This window comes from Neolamprologus brichardi, chromosome 20 (genome assembly GCF_056152115.1).
Source record: "Neolamprologus brichardi isolate AB-2024 chromosome 20, ASM5615211v1, whole genome shotgun sequence".
Taxonomy (NCBI): domain Eukaryota; kingdom Metazoa; phylum Chordata; class Actinopteri; order Cichliformes; family Cichlidae; genus Neolamprologus; species Neolamprologus brichardi.
Genome location: NC_142123.1, coordinates 31,058,978 through 31,080,577, shown reverse-complemented (window position 1 = coordinate 31,080,577; position 21,600 = coordinate 31,058,978). Strand labels below are relative to the sequence as shown.

Here is a 21,600-nt window from a genome sequence, read left to right as displayed (position 1 = left end):
CTAACTTCTCCTCGCAGTCCCTCCTTCAAATTCACACTCCTGCACTTTGATGTTTTTTTTCTACTACAGAGTCAAAGATTAAGTGTCCATTTATTTATGGGTTTCTTTTAAATTGTCCTTCAGAAGTTGATTCTTTTGGTTTCTGGAAGTCTGTCCTGTGTCTAACAAAGCAGACTTTTCAGACTTGATCAAATTAATATTCATTTAGCTGTCTGGCTGTAGTCCAGTTTCGTGTGAAACCGAAAACACTGCATCATCTAAAAGCAACTCGACTACTAAAAAAGCTTTGACACTGACAGAGAGGAAGCTCCTCAGTGTCAAGCCATCAAAATAGAAAATTTCAACAAAAATCTATTCACTCACTTGCCACTTTATTAGGTACACTATGTTAGTACTGGGTTGGACCCCCTTTCGCCTTCAGAACTGTACTGGAAAAGATCCTGAGAGATCTCGGTCCATAGTGTTATGATAGCATCACGCAGTTTCTGCACATTTGTCAGTTACACATCCAGATGTGAATCACCTACTTCATCACATCCCAAAGCTGCTCAATTGTACTGAGATTGGGTGATCGTGAAGATCATCTGAGTACAGTTAAGTCACTTTCATCTTCAGTAAACAAGTTTGAAGTCATTTGAGTATCTCAACACTGCACCTTATTTACTTGAAGGAACCATCAGAAGGTAGGTACATTATGATCATAAAGCTGGACATGGTCAGCAAAAATAATCAGGTAGGTTCTCAGTTGGCCATATTGAATGTGAGTATTATAAGAATGTGCGTCTGACAGAAAATAAGAAAAAGCAGAACAGGTCAAAAAATTTGCAGTTTCACCTTCTCATATGTGAGGGAATGAATTACAGAAAACTTTGCGGCCATGAGCTGTTGTAAAGTTTGAGTTTCAGGGTAGAAGCAGAAGTTGTATTTTAGAGTATTTAAGATACAGAAAGTGAACGCTCATTAAGGAGAAGTGAGCTATGTAGCCTGTGCTTTGTGAAGTTCAAGCGCACATTTTTGTTCATCTTTTCTGTAAGAAAATTGTCACTTGTTTGAGACATAACGCCCTTATTTATAAATGGCTCGTAAAACCCAGTTGATTTTAAAGTGTGCTGAGGAAACACATTGTAACTGATGTTGCTGGTTGTTCACTGTCTGATTCCTCCATCAGAGGTCAGAGATACAAATGAAATGATGGCAGCTCATTAAAGGCTCTGTTAGAATGTTTCAGTGAAATCAAAGCCTGGATGGTGTTAATTTTAAACTTCAGTGACAGCTAAACTAATTCCACTTATCTGGGTCATGGGGGCAGTAGCCTAAGCATGGAAGACCAGACCTCCCCAGCTACCTCCAATACGGGGGAACACCAAGGCGTTCAGGCTGACAGATATAATCTCTCCAGCATGTCCTGGGTCTGCCCCGGGGCCTCCTCCTGGTGGGACATGCCCAGAACACCTCACCCAGGAGGCTGTATATGTCTGAAATAAAGTTATAATAATAATAATGATGGACCAGTATGGCGTTGGCATCACTGCAGCCGCAACACCAATCTGTCAGTGGATGTCCTGCTATCCTCTGTCTTCACTTGTGAACAAGACCTCAAGAACTCCTCCACTTGGGGCAATAACTTGTTCCTGACCCGGGGTGGACACTCCACCTACTTCTGACTGAGGTGTCCTAAGACTTGGAGCTGCTGAGTCTCATTCACGCCGCTTCACACTCAGCCCCTCTCTTCACCAGAGTCCAGAACATACAGCTGCAGATCTGCTGATACAATTGTAAAATCATCGACCTTCTGGCCTGGGGTGGACACCCTTATGATCAAACATGGTCTTTGTCATTGATAAACTGTGGTTTGCACAGAAATTCAGTAACAGAACACACTGTTCCTCTCAATTGTGCCCCTCCAGGTCACGTTATTATTGCCTACATGAGCACTGAAGTCTCCCAGAATGATGGGAGTCCCCAGGTGAAGCACCCCACCCTGAGACGCCAAGAAGCCCGGCCATTACCTGACCAGAGGTTTCAGGGAACAAACCCTCTCGTCTACAGGGAGAAACACCAACGTATTGGTAGCAAGCCAAGGGGATACTGGGATATAGTCCAACCTCTCTCCAGGAGACTGGCTTTATCCAAGGTTTGGAAACTCATCTACCTTCACTACCTCTGCTGTGATTAGATGAAAATTGTGTTGTTTAAACTAATTTTAATTTCCATTTATTATAAGAGAATTTGAAGCAACATGTGTTAGCTTACTGTCTGCTGCTAAATTGTTTTGCTACATTGTGCAACATCAGCTTCAAGCGATAATCAAACACTTTTCTTCTAATGCCAATTCTGCATGAGAACTTACCTGACTCAACAGCACAACCTTGTGGGGGAAATTGTGCAGTGCACACCTTAAACTTTGCAGGTCAGGCCAGCCCAGGCAGGGTTAAACCGACAGTTTTCATTGTCAGTTTTCCTTTTGTTGATAAAGGTTGAAAAAGAAATATTGTTGCATTGTGCTGAAAATCATCACTGCTGATCTTTGTAGTCCCTGCAGTTTTACAGCTTCTAGACCTGTATGCTGCTTGACACTTCACCAAAAGATCCTTTTATCTCATCTGGAACATGAAGTCAGAATCAAAGGCGTGATTCTGATTTAAATCATATCTGACCAATTAAAACTTCTCTGTACATTTAGGATTGTTCCACAACAGCACCACTTACTACTCTGTTGTTATAAGATAAGATAAGATAAGATAAGATAAGATAAGATAAGATAAGATTGCCTTTATTAGTCCCTCACATGGGAAATTTATTTTGTCACAGCTGAAAGCGGACAGTGCAAAGTTATAGCAAAAATTAGAGAATACTGTGAATACAATAAGAATAATATACTGTACACAACTGTTTAGTATAGAATAAATAGAATAAAATAAAGTATACAGTAGGATAAAATAGAATACAAATGCTATATGCAACTGAGTAAAGACTTTGTAAACTTTGTCAGAAAAAGAGTATTGCACTTAGTCTTATTGCACCTGTGTGTGTTTGTGTGTGTTTGATCAGCTGCAAAAGTCTTTGTTGTGGAGTCTGACAGCAGTGGTTCCCAAACTTTTTTTGCTAGGTCCCCCTTTGTTTTATAAGAAAATATTCGTGCCCACCTGAAAAAATATATCCTCCAACCACACACACCCATTTTTTGTTTTCAAACTCTATTGCTGTTTATTTTACACCTCAAACTTTTTTGTAAACAATTAAACAAATAAAAGTAAACTGCAATAAATCACAGGTTACAATGCAATAAACTTTTATCTCTTTTGAATAACAAAAACAAACCATCTTTATGGTGTAATTATTCAATGTGTAATTGTTTTTTTTACTGTGTAATAATATTCAACATTGCTATCAATACATTAAAAAAAAAACCTCTCTGTGCAAAATGGGCTTGAAAACATAAACAACCGTGGGATACTGTTTGTCCAGGGGGACAAATTGCGAGAGGATCTGCCTGATATTATTTGCATCCCACTATAACTCTACTGTAACTATACTGTATAAGGAGATAACATCTCCAAAATTACAGTAGTAGTTGGTCATTATAACACATGAACATTACCTGATGCTGCTGAGTGAAGCAGAGCAAAGTTACAGAGGTTTTATTAGAGACACAGATAAGCATTTTGCAATTTGGCATAATTTAAAAAAAGTTTAAATTTCTGCGTACTGAACAGCAGAAATGAGGCCTTCTTGTCAGAGATCATTTTTGGGGGGGAAATAGTGGCCGACAGCGCTGTACATGACTTGTGCATAATAAGAGAACAAATAATGCAAAAACCAGAGATTTTTAGACTGGAAACTATTCTTGAAATACACTGAGAGGGGGGGAGGAGGGGGGGAGCTGAGCAGGAAGTGTGATTATATTGTGGTGGAAGCAAAACAGCCAAAGTAAGAAGGAATTAATGACAATATTTATCAAACATGAAGTGCAGTTCTGATCTTCTTTTGCTGCTGGTTCAGTGTCTTTTGGTCAGAGAGTGACAAAACCGGCAGCTTCAGAAGCTGTGAGATGTTGGCTTTCAGCCCCAATGGCGAGTCTGTGTACGTGGCGTTGGGTGAGAAGCCGACATCTCACAGATGCGTGTGAGCTTTAACCTGAGATCCTGGCATTTCTGGCAAAATACAATTATATCTAAAAATGTATTCAGGATTTAATAAGTCGAGTTAAAAATAAATTATTGAAATCCACCCCTACTTGGCACCACCTTCCTGCAGGTGAAGCCAAAGTCAAGATATGATTCATCATATAGTCTTTAGCTTGGAAGAAAGGTGTTTGGAAGCATATTTGGTGATGCTTCATCTTCTTGTTTTTGTGTTTCTGTGAGAGCCCTGTCAAAAAAACACGTCCATTATGCTAGCAGTCCAAGCATTCGTTTATTTATTCATACCGTGCCCCCCCCCCCCCCCCCCCCGCCCCCCCTCTGCAAATGCTCTGTGGCCCCCTAGGGGGCTTGCCCCCCACTTTGGGAACCACTGTTTTAAGGTCAATTTTGACCTTGACCTTGACAAAGTCAGATGTTGGACGTTGCCAGGGTTGCCTCTTGTCTCTGATCCTCTTTTTGATGGGATCTCAAGGTGTATCCAGTGTGAGCTCATAGGGCTATAAAGAGACACATTAATATTGAGCAGAATTGAGTTCAACATATTGGTGGGATCCTCCACAGCAGTCCCAGTTTCTCATGTGGCCCATTGGAAAAATGCATTGCCCATTTCTGCTTTGGAGACTTAGGCACACTAAACTGGGAGCAGAACCCGGTATAGACCCAAATTCCACTGGAGGGATTACCTCAAGATTTCTGCCCTGAGAACATCTCAGCATCCACCTTTTTTTTTTTAAAAAACTGCAAATCCAACTGAAGACTGTTTTAATATTTGGTTTTCTTCTTGTTTTTTGTCTAGAAATGTAACAACAGGCCAATAGAGCGCTCAACATAGAACTTTTTTATCAAAGTTTTTATTTAATATGTTGGGTTAAACAATACTTGCTTGCCTTACAAATGTGATAAACACACACATGAAGAACACATTGCCTTTCAATGCAGACACTGAAGAAATGTGTTTCCAGATTTGAAGTATTTTTATTGAGAAAACACATGTTATGTCTTTTGACCGTTCATTTCCTTGAAACACATCAAAATATTCTTACATTTTATTTACTTAAATAGTATAATCCTTCTCGTGAAATATTATTTTACAGCAAAACTGTAACAAATACATTAACATTGTTCAATAAAACATAAATATAAAACCAATTTTAAATAAGAACACATATGTGCAAATGCAATATCTCAGAAAAATAATAATGTAATATTATTAAGATTATATAGTAATACGTATTTAGTTACTCTCAGTAGACAAATGAGTGAATGATATGTGAGCCTTATTTGGACTGATTGGGACCTGATGAATGTAAAATCAAAGAATTACCTGATTTTTGTTTCTGAGAATAATGAGATCCACATAAATTTCGATAGTACAGTGGCAGCATAATGTCCTCGTAAGTGGATCTCTGGCCCTTGTAGAGCAAAATTGGGTATTTTGGTGTCGACAACCCAAAATGTATTTTCCACATACGTGGATGTCAGGTCCTTGGAGGTTAAAGAATGTATACGAAAGATAGATGTAGCCACCATGACAGCTTGTCAACCACCTGCTTGTAGCAGGTCACAGTTTATTTCTGCTGTGATTTTATACACAAAAAGTTGTTTAGGACCAGGATGGCTTTGGTGAGAGTAAACTGGAATAATAACATAATATAATAACAGTTCCTTTGTTTTTTGTTTTGTTTTGCAGCTTCCTTAATTTGTTTCTTTTTAGTATCAGTTTTTTTCAGGTCTGGTAAAAAACAAACAAACTACTATTTGATTAAAATAAATGCTTTTAAAATGATTAACCATGCACACCGTTAGCCAAAGTTATGGAGCATGAGTTGAGGCAGAATGGTCTTGAGGTAAACCTCTATCCAGAGTGTTAGCCACAGTAAAAAATACAATTAGGGATCTCTAATAACGCTGCATGATTACAGACACAGGTTTGGTTATAGGATTAATATCTGGAAATCCAACAGCTAAATGCAATGTACTACTAACTGACAGGTCAGTTTGCAGAGCTTTATGCAACTGTTTCATTAAATCTGTCCTACAGAGTTTCTATGGAAATATTAATGGGAATTGTAGTTTTCTGTTAAGTTAAACTAAACTATCAACTACCATAAAAAAAACATCTTTAACCTGAGATTAACTGATTGAAAGCACATTAATATTTGCAATAAACAGAAAAGAACATTCAGTTTTGTCTGAATTATAATCACCTCTTGATCTTTGTGACAGGTAAAGTGCCATCAACAGCATTAATACTGTTTCTTAACTGCAGAGTACAGAGGAGGTGAAGTATCTGTGGTGTGGTTGGAAGGCCTGGTATGTACCAGAGGTGTGGAGTAGACGACTTCATCCGTTTTACTACAGGATGTGTTGTTGGTGGCAGGAATGTGGGAAAAATCCACTTCAGCATAATTAACTTTATTCATGTCGTCTTCAGCCTGAAAGAAAAGTGAGATCAACCTTCAGAGCCTTAAAAACGTGTTTGTTATTAAATACAGGTTTATGGAGCTACAGCCTGAGACATCCTTCTTTCTTGTACACATAAATTGTACCCACATTTTGAGTGTGAAATCTTTAAAAACATAACCCTCAGCCATGTTTTCTGAATTGCTCTTTAAGTTATATCTAAACAAAAAGTAAACAAATGTCTCGTGAATAAAACAAAAGTGTTTTTATGTAGCTGTACCTAATAAACTGGACCCAAATCCTGCGCATTGAATTGGGCCATTTCTAGTCATTGCTATTAGCTGGCAGAAAGAAATGCAACAGTATATCCACAGGGCATAATAATAGTATAATATCCATCCATGATTATTGATGAATTACTTCGTTACTCAGACTGGTTTGTCCTGGATTTGGACATCAGAGTTTAAAATAAGAAACGAGTTGTATCTACTTTGTTCTGAGAACAGGTGGTGAGGTTGTAGAGGTCGATGTTTTCAGCTCCGTCTGGTTGGGGGCCTTTTGCAGTGGTGTAAATTGAAGGCACTTCCACCTTCCTCTGTGGGGCCCCCTCTCTTACTTCTTGCTTGGCCTGCAGAAGGAGAATAAACCAGCTGGTTGATACAAATAAAGCGATAATGAAGCTCAGGTGTCTCGCAGCTCCTAAAACTCACCCGTGTAATGTTGGCGTACTCTGTTTCCACAGGAGGTCCTGAAAATGCAGGTCAGAAAACAAACATCATTTAACATAATTGATAGTCTGACCTGTTTAAAGCCAGGCTGGAAAACTACTGATTTTATAAGATAATTTACTGAGTATCACAGCTTTTTTGTTAAGACACAATAGAATTTAAACAAAATGTACACGAGTCAATTTTAGTTTTTATTCTGTCAGCAGCAGAGATGATTCATCAGTGGGTGGTGAGTTCATACCTGATGAAGCCTGCAGCATAAGTTTAGATTAACTGTAATGTCGGGTTAATCTCCAGGTTTATTTTATAGGTTAACCTCCAGGAAATTAATGTACATCAGTGTGATGTGCGCTGAAAAGATGAAACACTGCTGTGTGTTTATTGTAGGCTCACCTTTGGGTTTAATGGCCTTCCTGTTCTTGTAGCAAATCAGCAAAGTTGCTGATAAGATGATGATCATAAGAACCAGAGTCAGAATCATGTAAAGCAGCTTATCTGCACCTCAACAGAACAGAGTTTTAGTGTTACTGTCTTAATCAACAAAGGTTAACTGATGCAACTAAAGACACACAAACTAAACAAAACAAAACACAGTTTGTGCAAAATTATCTTTATGATGTTGTAATTCAAGGAAGTTCATTAAAATGTGAAGTAGTATAGGAAATGTTTTGTTTTTGAAACAAAGGTCTTTGTAGTACTCACGTGTAATACTCGAGTGCCTTCTGATTGTTTTTAAAATATTTGGTAAAAACCCCACATGAAGCTTTCCTGTATGTGTGACTGTTACATTGATACTTGTATAAATTCATTGAAAGAAATCTGAGAAACTGCTGACTGATGGACCAACAACATCTTTGTCTGCCACTAAGAACTCATGTAGTGAAACTCTGAGGAAGTCAGGCATGTTCTCACTCAGCTTTAATGCCCAGTGGTTTAAACTTCTCGAGTTCTTCATTCAGATGTTGTGCCATACTGCACTACTTTTATTTGATAACTTTTAAGTTTAGCTTAAAATAAAATGATTCTTGTACTTTACTTTTGGTACTTTAATTCTATTTTAATGTGAATACTTTTTTTTCTTTTACTTCTGTTACGGCCCTAGCAGCAGGGCCTCCTCCTGAAGGTGCCTGTGTGGGCGTGTCCTACAATCTCTTCTGCCTGAGGTGCCACCTTTCTCTTTTACACAGCTGACTCACATCAGTAAATAAAAGTATTTAAGCCCAGGGAAAAGTGAACTCTGGGCCAGAGTGCCATTTGTGTGGTTCCAGCTAGTGAGCTGCTCTTTTCTTACTTATTTTTTAGTTTATTGACCAATGCTTGAGTTTTGCTTGTTTCGTTAAATGGGGATAGTGGCTTGTCCGTCTCTTTTAGTTTAGCTTCTTTAAATAAACTCTTTAATTTAATCTTTTTGCGTCCTTGTCTCCTTTCTCTGACCCGGACACTTTTTGTTACTTTCCCTCATTACCTTGACCCTTTTAGGGGAATGTAACAACTTCTAACAGAGTTGTGTATTTCTTCACCGCGACTGTTTTTAATTATACTCCAGGAATAAATCAAAGTGCTTCTTCCACTCCTGCTGATGTGTCATTAATGGACATGGATGAAGGTTGTTTGATAAACACGAGACTGATTCACACTCACACATTCACACGTGCATATATGATGTACCTGAGCCTGATGACGATGTTTCAGGAGAGGCTGATGAAGGTGTGAAGCTTCCTGAACTGAAGTGTGTTGTTGTTGTTGTTGTGGAAGCTGATAAGAGAAATGTTGATGTTGATAAAGGCTCATGAGGTGTTGGAGTGTCTGAAGCTGTGAACAAAGAAACAATCAGAATAATAATAATCCTGCTTGTAGCAGGTTTTCTGTCTGCATGTGAGTAATAAGTGTTAATGTGCGTTTACAGCACAACTCATGAAACTAAACTTGTAGTGTAAATATGACACATGTAGGTTATTTGAAAGATATGTAACTGTGATCATTGAGACTTTCACATCTTCAGGGACATTAAGAAGATTTTTTTTACTCACCTCCTGTGATGACAAGCTGAAAATCACATGGTTTTAAAGTTCTGTCCAGTCTGCACCTGTACCATCCTGAATCAGACTTGTTCAGCTGTGTGATGCTCACGTACACAATATCCTTTGACAGTAAATTCGTTTTTACAAATGTAATGCTGTATCTGCCGCTCTGAGCTGTGTAATCAGTTGTTTCAATGAGAACGTTTCCTTCTTCACATTTGTCTTTGCAGAACAATGTCGTACTTCCTGGTAAATAAAATTTACATTCGACTGTGATGTTTCCTCCTTCCACTCTTTCATAGACGAGAGTTTCATCATTGTTAAGTCCAGTGTTTCCATCCTGCAGGTCTGTAGAAAACAGGAAGAATCAATTATTACCATCATGTAAAACACTGCAGTCCAATGATAAAGTATTTTAAATAAATAAAACTGGAAACAGATACTTATACACTTTATTTGAGTGCAACATTTAAAAGTACATCAGTTAAATTACATTTTTACTTGTCATTAGACTTTGAGTCTTTCTCTGCAGATGGTCTGTGTAAATCTGTACAGAGTTAATCTCTTGAAAACCAACCTTTCATTTGTTTGTGAGTTTATGGCATTTTGACGATGCTGCGTAAGTGTTGCCCTGTTGTTCTTAACTACGTTAATAAAAACGTCATGGAAAAATGATTGTTGCATTACAAGCTCTGAATAATTCAGAAAGAAGGAAGCAGCACTATTTACTTCCATACAGATATATTATTCTAAGACTACAGTCTGCATTTTAACTGTCTGTCCGAGAAAAGGCAACCTTAAATTAATCTTTTTAGACATTATAGAAGAAACATTTGACTGGAAACAAACTGAGATAAAACATTTCTGGGCAACGCAGTGGGACGAAACAAAATTTCTGTGATCTTACACCACGATTAACCACAGGAACAGAGAAAGACAGAAACAGTTTGTGGTTAAAACGGTTCAACAGGGAACAAAATTTAGGGGTCAACTTTCATTTATAAGAAAGCAACCAAGTAACACTGAGAAGAGAAAAAATTAAATATGAAGAAGAAGAAAATTTACTTACGGAGGAAGATGACGCAGAACAAAATGTGACAAACTTTCATACTGATGCTCCGAAGAGTTCAAGCTGATTCTCTTCCTTCTCTATTTACAAACTAGGAACTTGTCACTTCTCTTATTAATGTGCCCCTTCCTTAAAATAAACACTCCTCCTGTCTGCAGTTTTACCACAGAGACGATAAGTGTCTGTTTCCATTTAAATTATCCTCCAAAACTTTACTCTTTTGGTTTTCAGAGTTCTTTGTTGTCTCTACCAAAACAGACTGTATGAAATTCAATGACAATTTCTTTTAAATAATTGTCTGACAGTGAACTACAGCTTCCCTCAGTTCCTCCTCCATCCTCTTTCAGCTCACCCCTCTGTTAAGACCAGCCTTCATTTAAGTCAGCTTTCTCCTGATTGGCTTGTAAACATGAGTTTGTAACGGCAGGTGGGTGGAGCTTCCTGAGCTGTGTGTCAAAGATTTCAACATCTAAAATATCCCCTCTAACTGACGTCATACACAGAAAAGAAAAGAAAGACTGTCTATCAAGTGAATGCTTAGCCTGAGCTTCACAGTTAGGGTGATCAGATGTTCCTCTCTTTGTGGGACTCGTAAGACTTTTATTATAGTCAGAAGACTTTCACGTGAGACAGTCTAGTGACCTGTCCACCTCTCACCCTGTGGGACATGCGAGGCTCCAGAATCGGACGGCCAACTCCTCCTTGGAGGAGTTGGCCGTCCGATTGGGGTCTGGAGTGTGGGGCCTCCCTGCTGCTGCGGAGTTGGGGTGGTCTGCTTCTCTCCACCCCAGGGAAAAGGGTAACACCACCTGGGTCTGGGTGCAGTTTCCCCTTCCAGGAGCAAGGGTAAGTAGACCTGGGGCTTAGAGTACGCTTGGGGAGTGTGATTGTGTGTATAGTGTCTCTCTATGTCTGTCTCCATGTTGGGTGAGTGCTGAGTAATTGCCTATGTGTGCACGAGGGTGGGAATGGATGTTTATATCTGTGTGCGCCTGTTTGTCTGTGTCTATATGTCAGGTCGGGTATCAGGCCCTCACGCCCTCAGACATCGGTGCATTGGTGGTTCTTTGTGTTCGGGGATGGGCGTCCAGGTACACACCGACTCACTCCTTGGTGGCTGCTTGTCAGGGCCTGGAGCCTGGGGCTAGCTCGGGCTCCTTCGGGGGTGGGGTGCCCTCGGCCTCTCGACCTGGGGCTCGGTCACTCTGGCATAGCTGAGTGACTCCCCACACCCTCCAGCAGATGATTACATGAAGGAACCTTCTAAATACACGCGCGCTCATGCTCACAGGTGTACACACGGGTGCTCACACACACAAACTACACCCTTTTTGGCTCCTACCTCAAAGCTCACTGTGCGCTGTCGGTCTTACGTGCTGCACAATAATATTCAATATTTAGTATTTACTGTTATATTCACATAGATCATCGCAATGATGTTGTTTATTATATTGCTCTTTTTTTTTGCTTGTTTTCTCTTTTTTCTTTCTCAACAGGTGATCCAGGTGATTGATATTTGTATTTTTTGTCTGTTTGTTTTGTTGTTTTGTTGTTTTTTGCCCTTTATCACCGTTCCTCTTCCCCGCTATTTTTCTTTCCCTCTTTCTTTCTCCCTTTTCTTTTCCCCAGTCAAGTCTGTCCCGTGTTTAGCAAGTGAAAATAAAAGAAAATAATCAATTAAAGCAAAGGTGAATCAAATAGACCAATACGGCAAGGCTGGGATGGTCTATTTGGTAAAGTAAATCCGTTGTACTTCTTTCTTTGCCTTTAGACAATAATTCTGATGGCAAAAGAACCAATCAGGACAGGTGGGGAAAAAAAGGCAAACATGTTTTATTTTATGTTATTTCATTTTCAATATCTTTGTCCTTTTTGATATTAGAGAGTATAAAGTCACTCCTCTGAGGTTCAGATTTGTCCGTTATGTTTATGTTTTACTATCTGGAGGAAAGTTACACAGATTTTAAATACAAAACATTTGGAATGCATGCTAAGGCTGCAGGTACATCCTTAAAAAACTAGAAATAAATCAAGTGCATGAAAATAAACCAAGATAGTCTCTGACGCTACTCCGTTACATTTCCTTGAACTCATAGTTGGTGCACTGTAGAGTTTCCTGTCCTCTGCAAATGACTCATATCTGCCATCATTAAAAGTTGGCAGGCACGTGGACGTCTGCACAAAACCTTGAGCTCAAAGTCTGATGACAAAATCCGCGTCACTGAGCCTGGTAACGTAAACAACAGAAGTATTGCCATGTTTCATGCAGTCATTCAGTCTGACAGGAGCTCATGTCTGAAAACTGCTGATTGTGTCTGAGTGTAGAGTAGATTTGGTCGTGATCTCTGCTCGCTATATTGAGGCTTTGGTAGATCGAGTCTTCACATGAGGAGACTGGATGATAGAGTTCACTGAGACCAATCTGGGAAAAAAACAAAACAATAAATTAACTGAACTGAGAAGAAAAGACAGAAACACAACAATAGCAGTGACACAATAGACCTAAAGCTGATGACATACTGCATGTTTTAGTGTCAGGGCGGAAACAGAAGCTGTGTTTTATATTTGCTTAGTATAAAAGAGAAGTGGTATAAGTGGAGTTATTTATTTATTTATTTATTAGCAGTTTTTCAGTTTGATCAGCTTCATACAATAAATTTATTGTAATACAGCAGAGTCATTGAAACGCTGCTTTTGTTTTACCAACCAGACCAAAAAAATAAATCTATTTCAAATGTAAAAGTATACGACTGAAAATGTCACTATTTGAATGAAAGCTGATCACTGCTGCCCCCTGTGGAGGACAAATATTTATACAACCAAACATGTAAGCAGTGAAAAAATGTGAAGTCTTAATTTCTCTTTTTTTATCTTGAGTTTAGTTTCATACATATCCAGAAAAAACACATCTGCTTCTGAAACTACTAAATATTTTACTTTCTTGTAGTGTGCGGTTGCTGTCAGATTTCGTACTTGGGTTGATGGAAACAGCAACTTTGTGACTAAAACACTATGTCAGGGCTCTGTGTGCGGGCAGGCGGAGAGGAGGATCCAACCGCAGGACTCAAACACAGAATTGTAAATCAAAACCTCCGCTTTATTGCTGACATGAAAACCAAACGTGAAGTGAATACAGAAACCAAAAACATACAGGCATAATCTGAGGGTACGACATGACACAGAGCACAGGAAAACACAGGGCTTATATACACAGGGTAGTAACGAGGGAATCAGCAACAGGAGGGAGACACAGCTGGGAGAGATCAGGGCTAATGAGACAGGGGGAACAAAGCTGCACACACTAATATAAGACAAAGACTTTCACAATAAAACAGGAAACATGAATCACAACTCAGAGACACTGACTCAACACAGAGAGACAGAAAATGACACATGGAACTGAACTATACATGAAACCACAATTCCGAAAACATGGATAACAGAAACATGAAACTCTAATAATAATCATCATCATCACAATCACAACAAGAGAACAAGAACACAATCCATGATGCAAAATTAAACCAAAACATAATAAACTCAAAATACTGGACCCAGAACTGTGACACACTAAGCTGCAAGGCACAAAAGACCGAGATAAACTGAGCGGGATTTAAAAAATCAGGTGATGATTCTTTTGGATTATTAATGTTCAAATTACAAACAAACAGTTTTTTAGTATAGTATAATGTTAATGCATGTTAGGCACATGCTGAAGTGCAATATTACTTAAAAGTTTCCGATTAGATCAGCACATAAACATAAATTGGAAATCCTGATCTTTTGTTTCTTTCCAGCTCAATAGTAGAGTTTTTTTTTAAAGATGACAAAGAGAGTAAACAAGTAACAGATAAGTCACCTCAGGCTGGCCTTGTTCTGAGTGTCTCCTGCTGTTCAGACCTGTAGAAAAGACAGAAAGTTACTATTAACTTTATTCACTGAATTCTTACATGTTTTTTCAGAGTCTAAAACATTTTCAGCAAAGTGCTATGTGAGTGCTTTTGCCTGTTGGATATAAACTGTGACGTAAACTGGGCAACCAATCAGTGGCAAAAGAAATATTTTGAATGAATGAATATCAAATGTGCAGATAATGTTGGAAAGTAACTCACCGAAAGAGCCACCAGCCCATTTCCTGTAGATAAGCAGCAGAACAACAGGCAGCAGAACCACCACCACAGATAAACTTATAACCAAATGCAAGGAGAAACCTGGATGAAAGACAAGAGAGGCGGAGACGCACAGTTCCTGGTAAATCCTGGTGAAATATAAAGTGAAATACTACCATCCCTGATCACATGTGTAGCATTTGTGTGTGTGTGCATTTGATGCTACGTTGGTGTTTTTGGATGGATGACTACCTCTCCCCTCTACTTGCTGTTAGCAGTGATGTAATTATAAACAGTCTTTGTAAATAGTAAATTGTACACACTGATCATACGCTGTTGCAGACTGGTAGAAGTGAGAGGCCTCATGTTTACTGGTTAGAGCTTCTGTTAAAGAAATATGATTTATTTTCCTTTTACTCTTTTTAAGGAAGAGCACAATTCAGTAAAAACGTTATTGTTCTGTGCTTGGATCATCTGTCAAGCAAATAAATTGCTGCTCCATGTCTTGAATTCTGTTCGGTGCAGGTTACCACTAGGAAACAGAAATACATTACAGGAAATAATCTATAAAATATAAAGTCATACAGAAGCTCGTGAACTTTTTGTGTTAGACACATGTTTGTAGACACAAATGATTTTTCATGTTGAAATACTATCGTTGAAGTTGTGTACAAAAACAGCTCTTTCTTGACACTTTCATGGTTTAGAACTGAGCGCTAATCAGAATAAATGTTCTGAATCCTCACCTCATCATCTAGATGTATGAGAGGCAGAGCGTAATCAAGTGCTGCATTTCAGTAGGAGTAAATCCATGTAAACAGCTAAAGTATTTTTTATAGTAGAGTCTACATTTAAAAAAAAAACAAACAAAAAAAAACAAAAACAGAAAGACCACATTTTATTTTATGTTTTTGCAAATACAGTATCAATATGAGTTGAAGTGAAATAAAATGACACTTATATGGTTTAGTTTTATCTGCAAAGAAAACCTTCTAAAGATTTGTGACAGAATATGATTCCTCTGAAGGCAGCTTTTGCAAAAAAACAAACAAAAACAAAACAAAACCATAAAAAACAAAGAAACCAAATAAGAAAGAGTACTTTATTGATCCCCGTGGGGAAATTCCTCTCTGCATTTAACCCATTCACTCAGTGAAGCAGTGGGCAGCCATTGGGCGCCCAGGGAGCAGCGTGTGGGGACGGTACCTTGCTCAGGGGTACCTCAGGGTGGCTGTTCAGGGGAATTGAACCCCCGACCTTCTGATCGTGGGGCCACCACTCTACCTACTGAGCTATCCCTGCCCCTACACTTTTTTTTTTTTTTTTTTTTTTTTAAAGAAAGAAAGAATAATAAGTAACTGTATCTAAACTTCATGTGTATAAGAAGCAGTTGTGCTTGAAACTGGTGCTATCTATCAGCAGGATGATGCTTCAAACTCTCTTCTGCTTTTGGGTTCATGCTTGAAAATACAGCCAAAAATAAACTAGTAAAGTCACTGTTTCAACACCAGCAACAACATGATAGAACAAGAAGATTACATTTTCTAGCTGTAGGTCCATCCTGACAGGACTCAGACCCACACTCACTCACTTGAGCTTTTCCTTTGTCTGTGACGGTTGTAGTGAAACGTGTATAATTATATATAGAATTAATTTTTATCTTTTATCAAGACCACGTGTAGTGATGCTCTGAGAAAGTCCCTCAAAGCTGTTGACATTTCATTTAACTGCTGTGCTGTTCACTTCATAACTGTCACTGTCATAACTTTTCTTCTTCTATAGTTTCAGCTTAATGTTACGAAATGTAATTTAATCCCACATTGATATATCCTAGAAAATTAGAAGCAAGTCCATTTTACAGTTAACAGACGTTAAAGTTAAAATCCAAAAAATATAATGTCCCCGTTTATGAAATAAATTGTATTTTTACTTTGATAATTCTGTTTTAGTGCCAATACTTTCGTTGTCTGTTACTTCTAACAAAGTTGTGTATTTCTGTGGGGCGATTGCCTTGTAATCGGAAGGTTGCCGGTTCGAGCCCCGGCTTGGACAGTCTCGGTCGTTGTGTCCTTGGGCAAGACACTTCACCCTACTGGTGGTGGTCAGAGGGCCCGGTGGCGCCAGTGTCCGGCAGCCTCGCCTCTGTCAGTGCGCCCCAGGGCGGCTGTGGCTACAATGTAGCTGCCATCACCAGTGTGTGAATGACTAAATGTTTAAATCCTTAGGGACTAGTAAAGCGCTATACAAACACAGGCCATTTACCATTTTCAGTAATAAATCAGACCGGTGCTTACACAGCTGTTGATGTTTCATTCATGAACATGGATGAGGTTCTTTGACAGACATATGGATGGATGCACACTCCATTCACACAGACATGCACGCATGACGTACCTGAGCCAGGTATTGTTGTTGTTCTTGTTGTTGTGGAAGGAGTCATGGAGACTGAAAAGAGAAATACTGATATTAGTAAAGGTCGTGAAGTGTTGTTTGATGGTGACGTGATTAAAGCTGCAAACACAGAAGCAATCAAAACTATAAGATTCCTGCTTTTGCATGAGAGTAATGGGGGTTAATGTGTGTTTTGCATGTGAGGATGTGTTGCTTAACATTCAGAGACTTCAGTATGTCAACATCCATGCATCTCTTATTATCACAGATATTTTAAAAATGCTGAGAAAACAATGTTTAAATTTAGTTTGTTTAAATATATTTTGTAAATCTATTTTAATCCTCGTTTTTAAGTCTAGTTTCACTGCATTGTGGTTGTGACATGGAAGTTTCTGTTTTTGTAGAGCCTGAAAAGAGAAATACTGATGTTGAAGAAAGTTGTGAAGTTATGTTTGATGTTGAAATGATTGAAGCTGTGAACAAGCAAGTCTTTTGTCTGATTCTTTCCTTGTTTGTTTGTCTGCATGCAAGTAATAACATATGGAGTTTATTTAAATAGAAAACAAGCTACTATTGAGAAGTAAATGTTGGTTCAAAAACATGAAGAAGAGTTTTTAGTAGAGACTCACCTTCTTTGACAAAGATCTTGAAATCACATGGTTGTAAACTTCTGTCCAGTGTGCACCTGTACCATCCTGAATCAGACTTGTTCAGCTGTGTGATGCTCACGTACACAATATCCTTTGACAGTAAATCCATTTTTACAAATGTAATGCTGTATCTGCCGCTCTGAGCTGTGTAATCAGGTGTTTCAATGAGAACATTTCCTTTTTTACATTTTTTGCAGAAAAACATCTTACTTCCTGGGAAATAAAATTTACATTCGACTGTGATGTTTCCTCCTTCCACTCCTTCATAGACGAGAGTTTCAGCGTTGGCAAGTCCAGTGTTTCCATTCTGCAGGTCTGTAGAAAATATGAACAGTTACCTGCAGTCTGAATAAATATTTTAAACTAAATTGAAAAGATGTAATTATTTAAAACAAAATAGCTGAAATTAGTTTCAATTCAATTTCACCTAAAATCTCTACTTTTACTTTTGAATTTGTGAACAGAAGTCTTCAATTCAATTCTTCCTTAAAGCTGCAAAAAAACATCAGGGTCAGACTAAGCTCGAAAGCTTAGTTACAGGCTTAGTTTTGTTTGTGATGACTTCTTTATTTGCTTTTTGTGTATTTGTCTGTCAGATGAGGTTTTTGAAATTGTTGTTTAACACATGTTGTAAAGTTTTCAGTTTGTCAGCACTTAGGCTGCGCTGTTCCTTTTTAGCTTGAAAAAATTGTTGACGCATTGACTTAAAAAACAAGGTCTAAATCAGGGGTGTCAAACTCAAACACACAGTGGGCCAAAATTCAAAACTGGAACAAAGTCGCGGGCTAACATTAATATTTATTGAAAAAAAAAAATCTTCCTCTAGATATAAGAATGAATCTTTTCTTATCGACTCAAATAAGTTTTGCTGGAAAACTGGATATGGAACAAGCAAAGCTTAATACTAAACAATATATATATTAGCTGTATAATACCAGTAGGCCAGCTCTAATAGTAATTTGATATGGCTTCGCGGGCCAAATGTAATTAGGCTGCGGGACAGAGTTTGACACCTAAGGTCTAAATGGTGAGTCGTTCAAAAAACTGTAAAATACTGTAAAAACTGTAAAAATAAAATGTAAAATACTTGTAGCATTTAGTTATTTAAAAATACTGTTTAAGTCCACTTTAATTTCAATGACCAATTTACATTATTCATAATATATATGCTAAAAGTGCATTAAACTGTGTGCCTCTTGTCTTTATCATTTCATTTTTAACCTTGCTGCAACTGGCTTGAACTTATTTTCAGGATGAAATATGAAAACAGAACAAAGCTGCCTGCAACTACAGAACAGGTGGTCCTCTCATTACGCCAAAAAGAAAACAGGCAACCAGGTTTTAGAAAACAAAATCAGTACACAAATAAGAGGGAGATGGTTATTTCTGAAGTTAGCATTAAAGGTGAAAACATTCTGGAACAATAACATTCTTCAACATATCTGTGGCTTTAGAGAGACTAGGATCTGAGTCTACCGGGTCGTATTTATAGCCAATTCAATGAGTTGAGACAGATTCTTCAAGATTGGGCAGTCCAGAGAAATAACAAGAAGAAAAATTAAACAGAATTCAACAAGGCTGCCTTGGAAAGATGTTTCCCTTCATAGGTTGGTGTCCTGTATGGCAGTTCAGAAGTGAAAGCCAACAGTTTCAGAGTCTTAGTTTATACAATATTTCTTATTCATAATGGATGTTGCGTGTTGTCGTTTTTCTCCTTCTCAGGCCCCTTAAAAGCTGATACGTCCTCCGTCTAAACTTCTTGCTCTACTGTCCAAGCACAGTTCTCTTCATCTCCTGATAGTATTACTCCACTTGCACACTTCAGAGCCATCATATCATTGTGTGATCAAACAAGACCTGATCTCCACTTCAAGGGACAGAAAATAATAAATAAATAGATAAATAATGATTCTGAAAAGAAATCTGCAATGCTTAAATTTTTTAAAATCGAAATATCAAAACATTTTTTCTCCTGGATCTCAGGAGGATGTTTTCAGCTTTAAACACCACGTTGAAACAAACGTGTGAGTGATGAAACAGTACGCAGACGAAACGGTTTATGAGGAACAAAACTTACAGCCGATCTCCTAAAAAAACAAAAAGGCCAGCGATGGCGAGAGCAGAGAAATGAGAGAAATGTGAGGTTAATTTACTCACTGAGGAAGATGAAACCGAGTAAAGCTTGACAGACTTTCATATCGAGGCTTTGGTGGGTTCATGCTGCTTCTCTTCCTTTGTCACTCACAAACAGGAACTTGTGTTTTTTTGGTTTTTTTTAATGATGACACTTCTCCTTCAAACACATCACACACAGATACACACTCTTCCCTTCTTCATTTAAAAAAATGTGGTCCTACAGAATCCATTTATTTATCCTTTTGGGTTACGGAGCTTTATTTAGTTTCTACTGACACGAGCTGTTTGGGTTTAATTAAATTCCATGTATGAATTTACTGGATGGCAGTATTGTAGTTTCATTGCATCAAACAATGAACACAAACCCGTCAAACTGCAAACACTGCCTAGCAACTGTTTTTACTCCACAATCAAAGTTATTCTAAAGCCGTACTCAGCTGGATTTCTGTGAGTCTCAACACACAGAGCCTTAACTGTGCCGTAGGATATAAAATTCTGATATTTATACTGTTCAGCACTAATGGATTTCAATTCAGTCAAACATTTCTTAGAAGCAAAGGGTTCTGCACAGAGAAAATTACCTCTGATTTAGTTTTAATGAAATTCTTTGTTTGTTCAAGATATAAATTTCCTTATTGCAAAACTTACTGCTAGTTTGAGATGACGGCACGGTGCACCACAGGCAGACAGGCATGCATGTGGTCAAGACGAATACTAAGACAGGCTGTGACTTAAGCAAGTAGGCCAACCTTCCCACAACTGCAACACTACCAGCAGCAGCCTCTTGACTTCTGCCCATACCGGCCAGAGATTAGGCCGACGCTGTGGAGCTGTGCAAATGACACTACTTTTATTTTTAACAGAACTTTAAGCAACATGTGTTGGCTTACCCTTAGAAACCTCTGCTACAAAAATCTGATTTAACTGCGTGCAGCAGGTAAGAATAAGGACACTTCCTTCATTTGTGACTCTTCTGCTTGAGAACTTTCCTCGTTTACTCAATAGTACAACTTTGTGGCAGGAACTTTTAGTCCACGGAGTTCTTATGGATCAGTATTTACATTCAAATTGCAGAGGTTTCTCCAGGGGAAAGCCCTTTTACTCGGCAGCCATACTGAAACATATCTGGGTACTTAGATGGGCAGTTTGGGCAGTTATTTGGAATCATTGGACATGAACAGAACATCCAGTTAAATCTGAGAAAAGAAATTATGGTAAATGGTCTGTATTTGTATAGCGCTTTACTTGGTCCTAAGGACCCTGAAGCGCTTTACACTATACACAATCATCCACACACACATTCACACACTGGTGATGGCAGCTACATTGTAGCCACAGCCGCCCTGGGGCGCACTGACAGAGGTGAGGCTGCCGGACACTGGCGCCACCGGGCCCTCTGACCACCACCAGTAGGCAATGGGTGAAGTGTCTTGCCCAAGGACACAACGACCGAGACTGTCAGAGCCGGGGCTTGAACTGGCAACCTTCCGATCACAAGACGAACGCCCAACTCTTGAGCCACGATCACCCACGTGGGCGATTCATACAGGAAAGAAAGAAAACAGAACCGGGTAAACAAGTTTGAATTTATTCTGGATTTTCTACACAACATCAAAAGTATACATACAGACTCAAATATATTCTTACACTGACTTTAATTTTTTACCAAGTGGTTCTGAAAGATCTACAGTGTTTTTTGACTACACAAGGACAAAGCCTATTAATTTCTAGTTGGTGATCATGACTGACTTCAACAGTTAATTCCTCTTTTTGCCACCATTAAAAAGGTTCGTTTGAGAGCACTGACTGGATTGACCAATACTCAGTAAAGATCCAAGAAGGAGAAATGTATATTTAGACAAACTGGGAAGATCTCTTGGAACTATTTCTAAACAACTGCAGATTCCAAGATCATCAGCTCAAATAACTGTATGTAAGTAAAAGTTAT

The 21,600-nt window shown here is 38.6% G+C and overlaps 2 protein-coding genes across 2 annotated transcripts; both read right to left on the bottom strand.

The window, feature by feature from the left end:
* Nucleotides 1–6,278: 6,278 nt before the first annotated feature.
* On the bottom strand, nt 6,279–10,687 carry LOC118455198 (uncharacterized). Its single transcript, XM_087834274.1, has 7 exons — nt 10,367–10,687; nt 9,307–9,645; nt 8,945–9,088; nt 7,670–7,771; nt 7,259–7,296; nt 7,039–7,176; nt 6,279–6,580 (listed from the first exon to the last, which is right to left on the bottom strand). Exons 1-7 carry the CDS (start codon nt 10,404–10,406, stop codon nt 6,392–6,394), a joined length of 990 nt encoding a protein of 329 aa, XP_087690400.1. The 5' UTR covers nt 10,407–10,687; the 3' UTR covers nt 6,279–6,391.
* A 1,948-nt stretch (nt 10,688–12,635) lies between these two features.
* LOC148097032 (uncharacterized) lies at nt 12,636–19,713 on the bottom strand. The gene is made up of 6 exons (XM_087834281.1): nt 19,674–19,713; nt 17,496–17,831; nt 16,870–16,920; nt 14,479–14,577; nt 14,226–14,266; nt 12,636–12,788 (listed from the first exon to the last, which is right to left on the bottom strand). The coding sequence occupies exons 1-6, from the start codon at nt 19,711–19,713 to the stop codon at nt 12,636–12,638; spliced, it is 720 nt and encodes a 239-aa protein (XP_087690407.1).
* Between the last annotated feature and the right edge of the window lie 1,887 nt (nt 19,714–21,600).

Bases quoted from the DNA above. Each gene is read 5' to 3' on its own strand.
- LOC118455198 (XM_087834274.1), bottom strand. From the start codon at position 10,406: ATGAAAGTTTGTCACATTTTGTTCTGCGTCATCTTCCTCC. The intron at 9,089-9,306 runs GTGAGTAAAAAA...CTTTGTTCACAG, and splicing joins TCAGCTTGTCATCACAGGAG to CTTCAGACACTCCAACACCT. The intron at 7,297-7,669 runs GTGAGCCTACAA...CTGCATTTTCAG, and splicing joins GAAGGCCATTAAACCCAAAG to GACCTCCTGTGGAAACAGAG.
- LOC148097032 (XM_087834281.1), bottom strand. From the start codon at position 19,713: ATGAAAGTCTGTCAAGCTTTACTCGGTTTCATCTTCCTCA. The intron at 16,921-17,495 runs GTGAGTCTCTAC...TTCTCTTTTCAG, and splicing joins CAAGATCTTTGTCAAAGAAG to TCTCCATGACTCCTTCCACA. The intron at 12,789-14,225 runs GTGACTTATCTG...TTTTTTTCCCAG, and splicing joins CAGAACAAGGCCAGCCTGAG to ATTGGTCTCAGTGAACTCTA.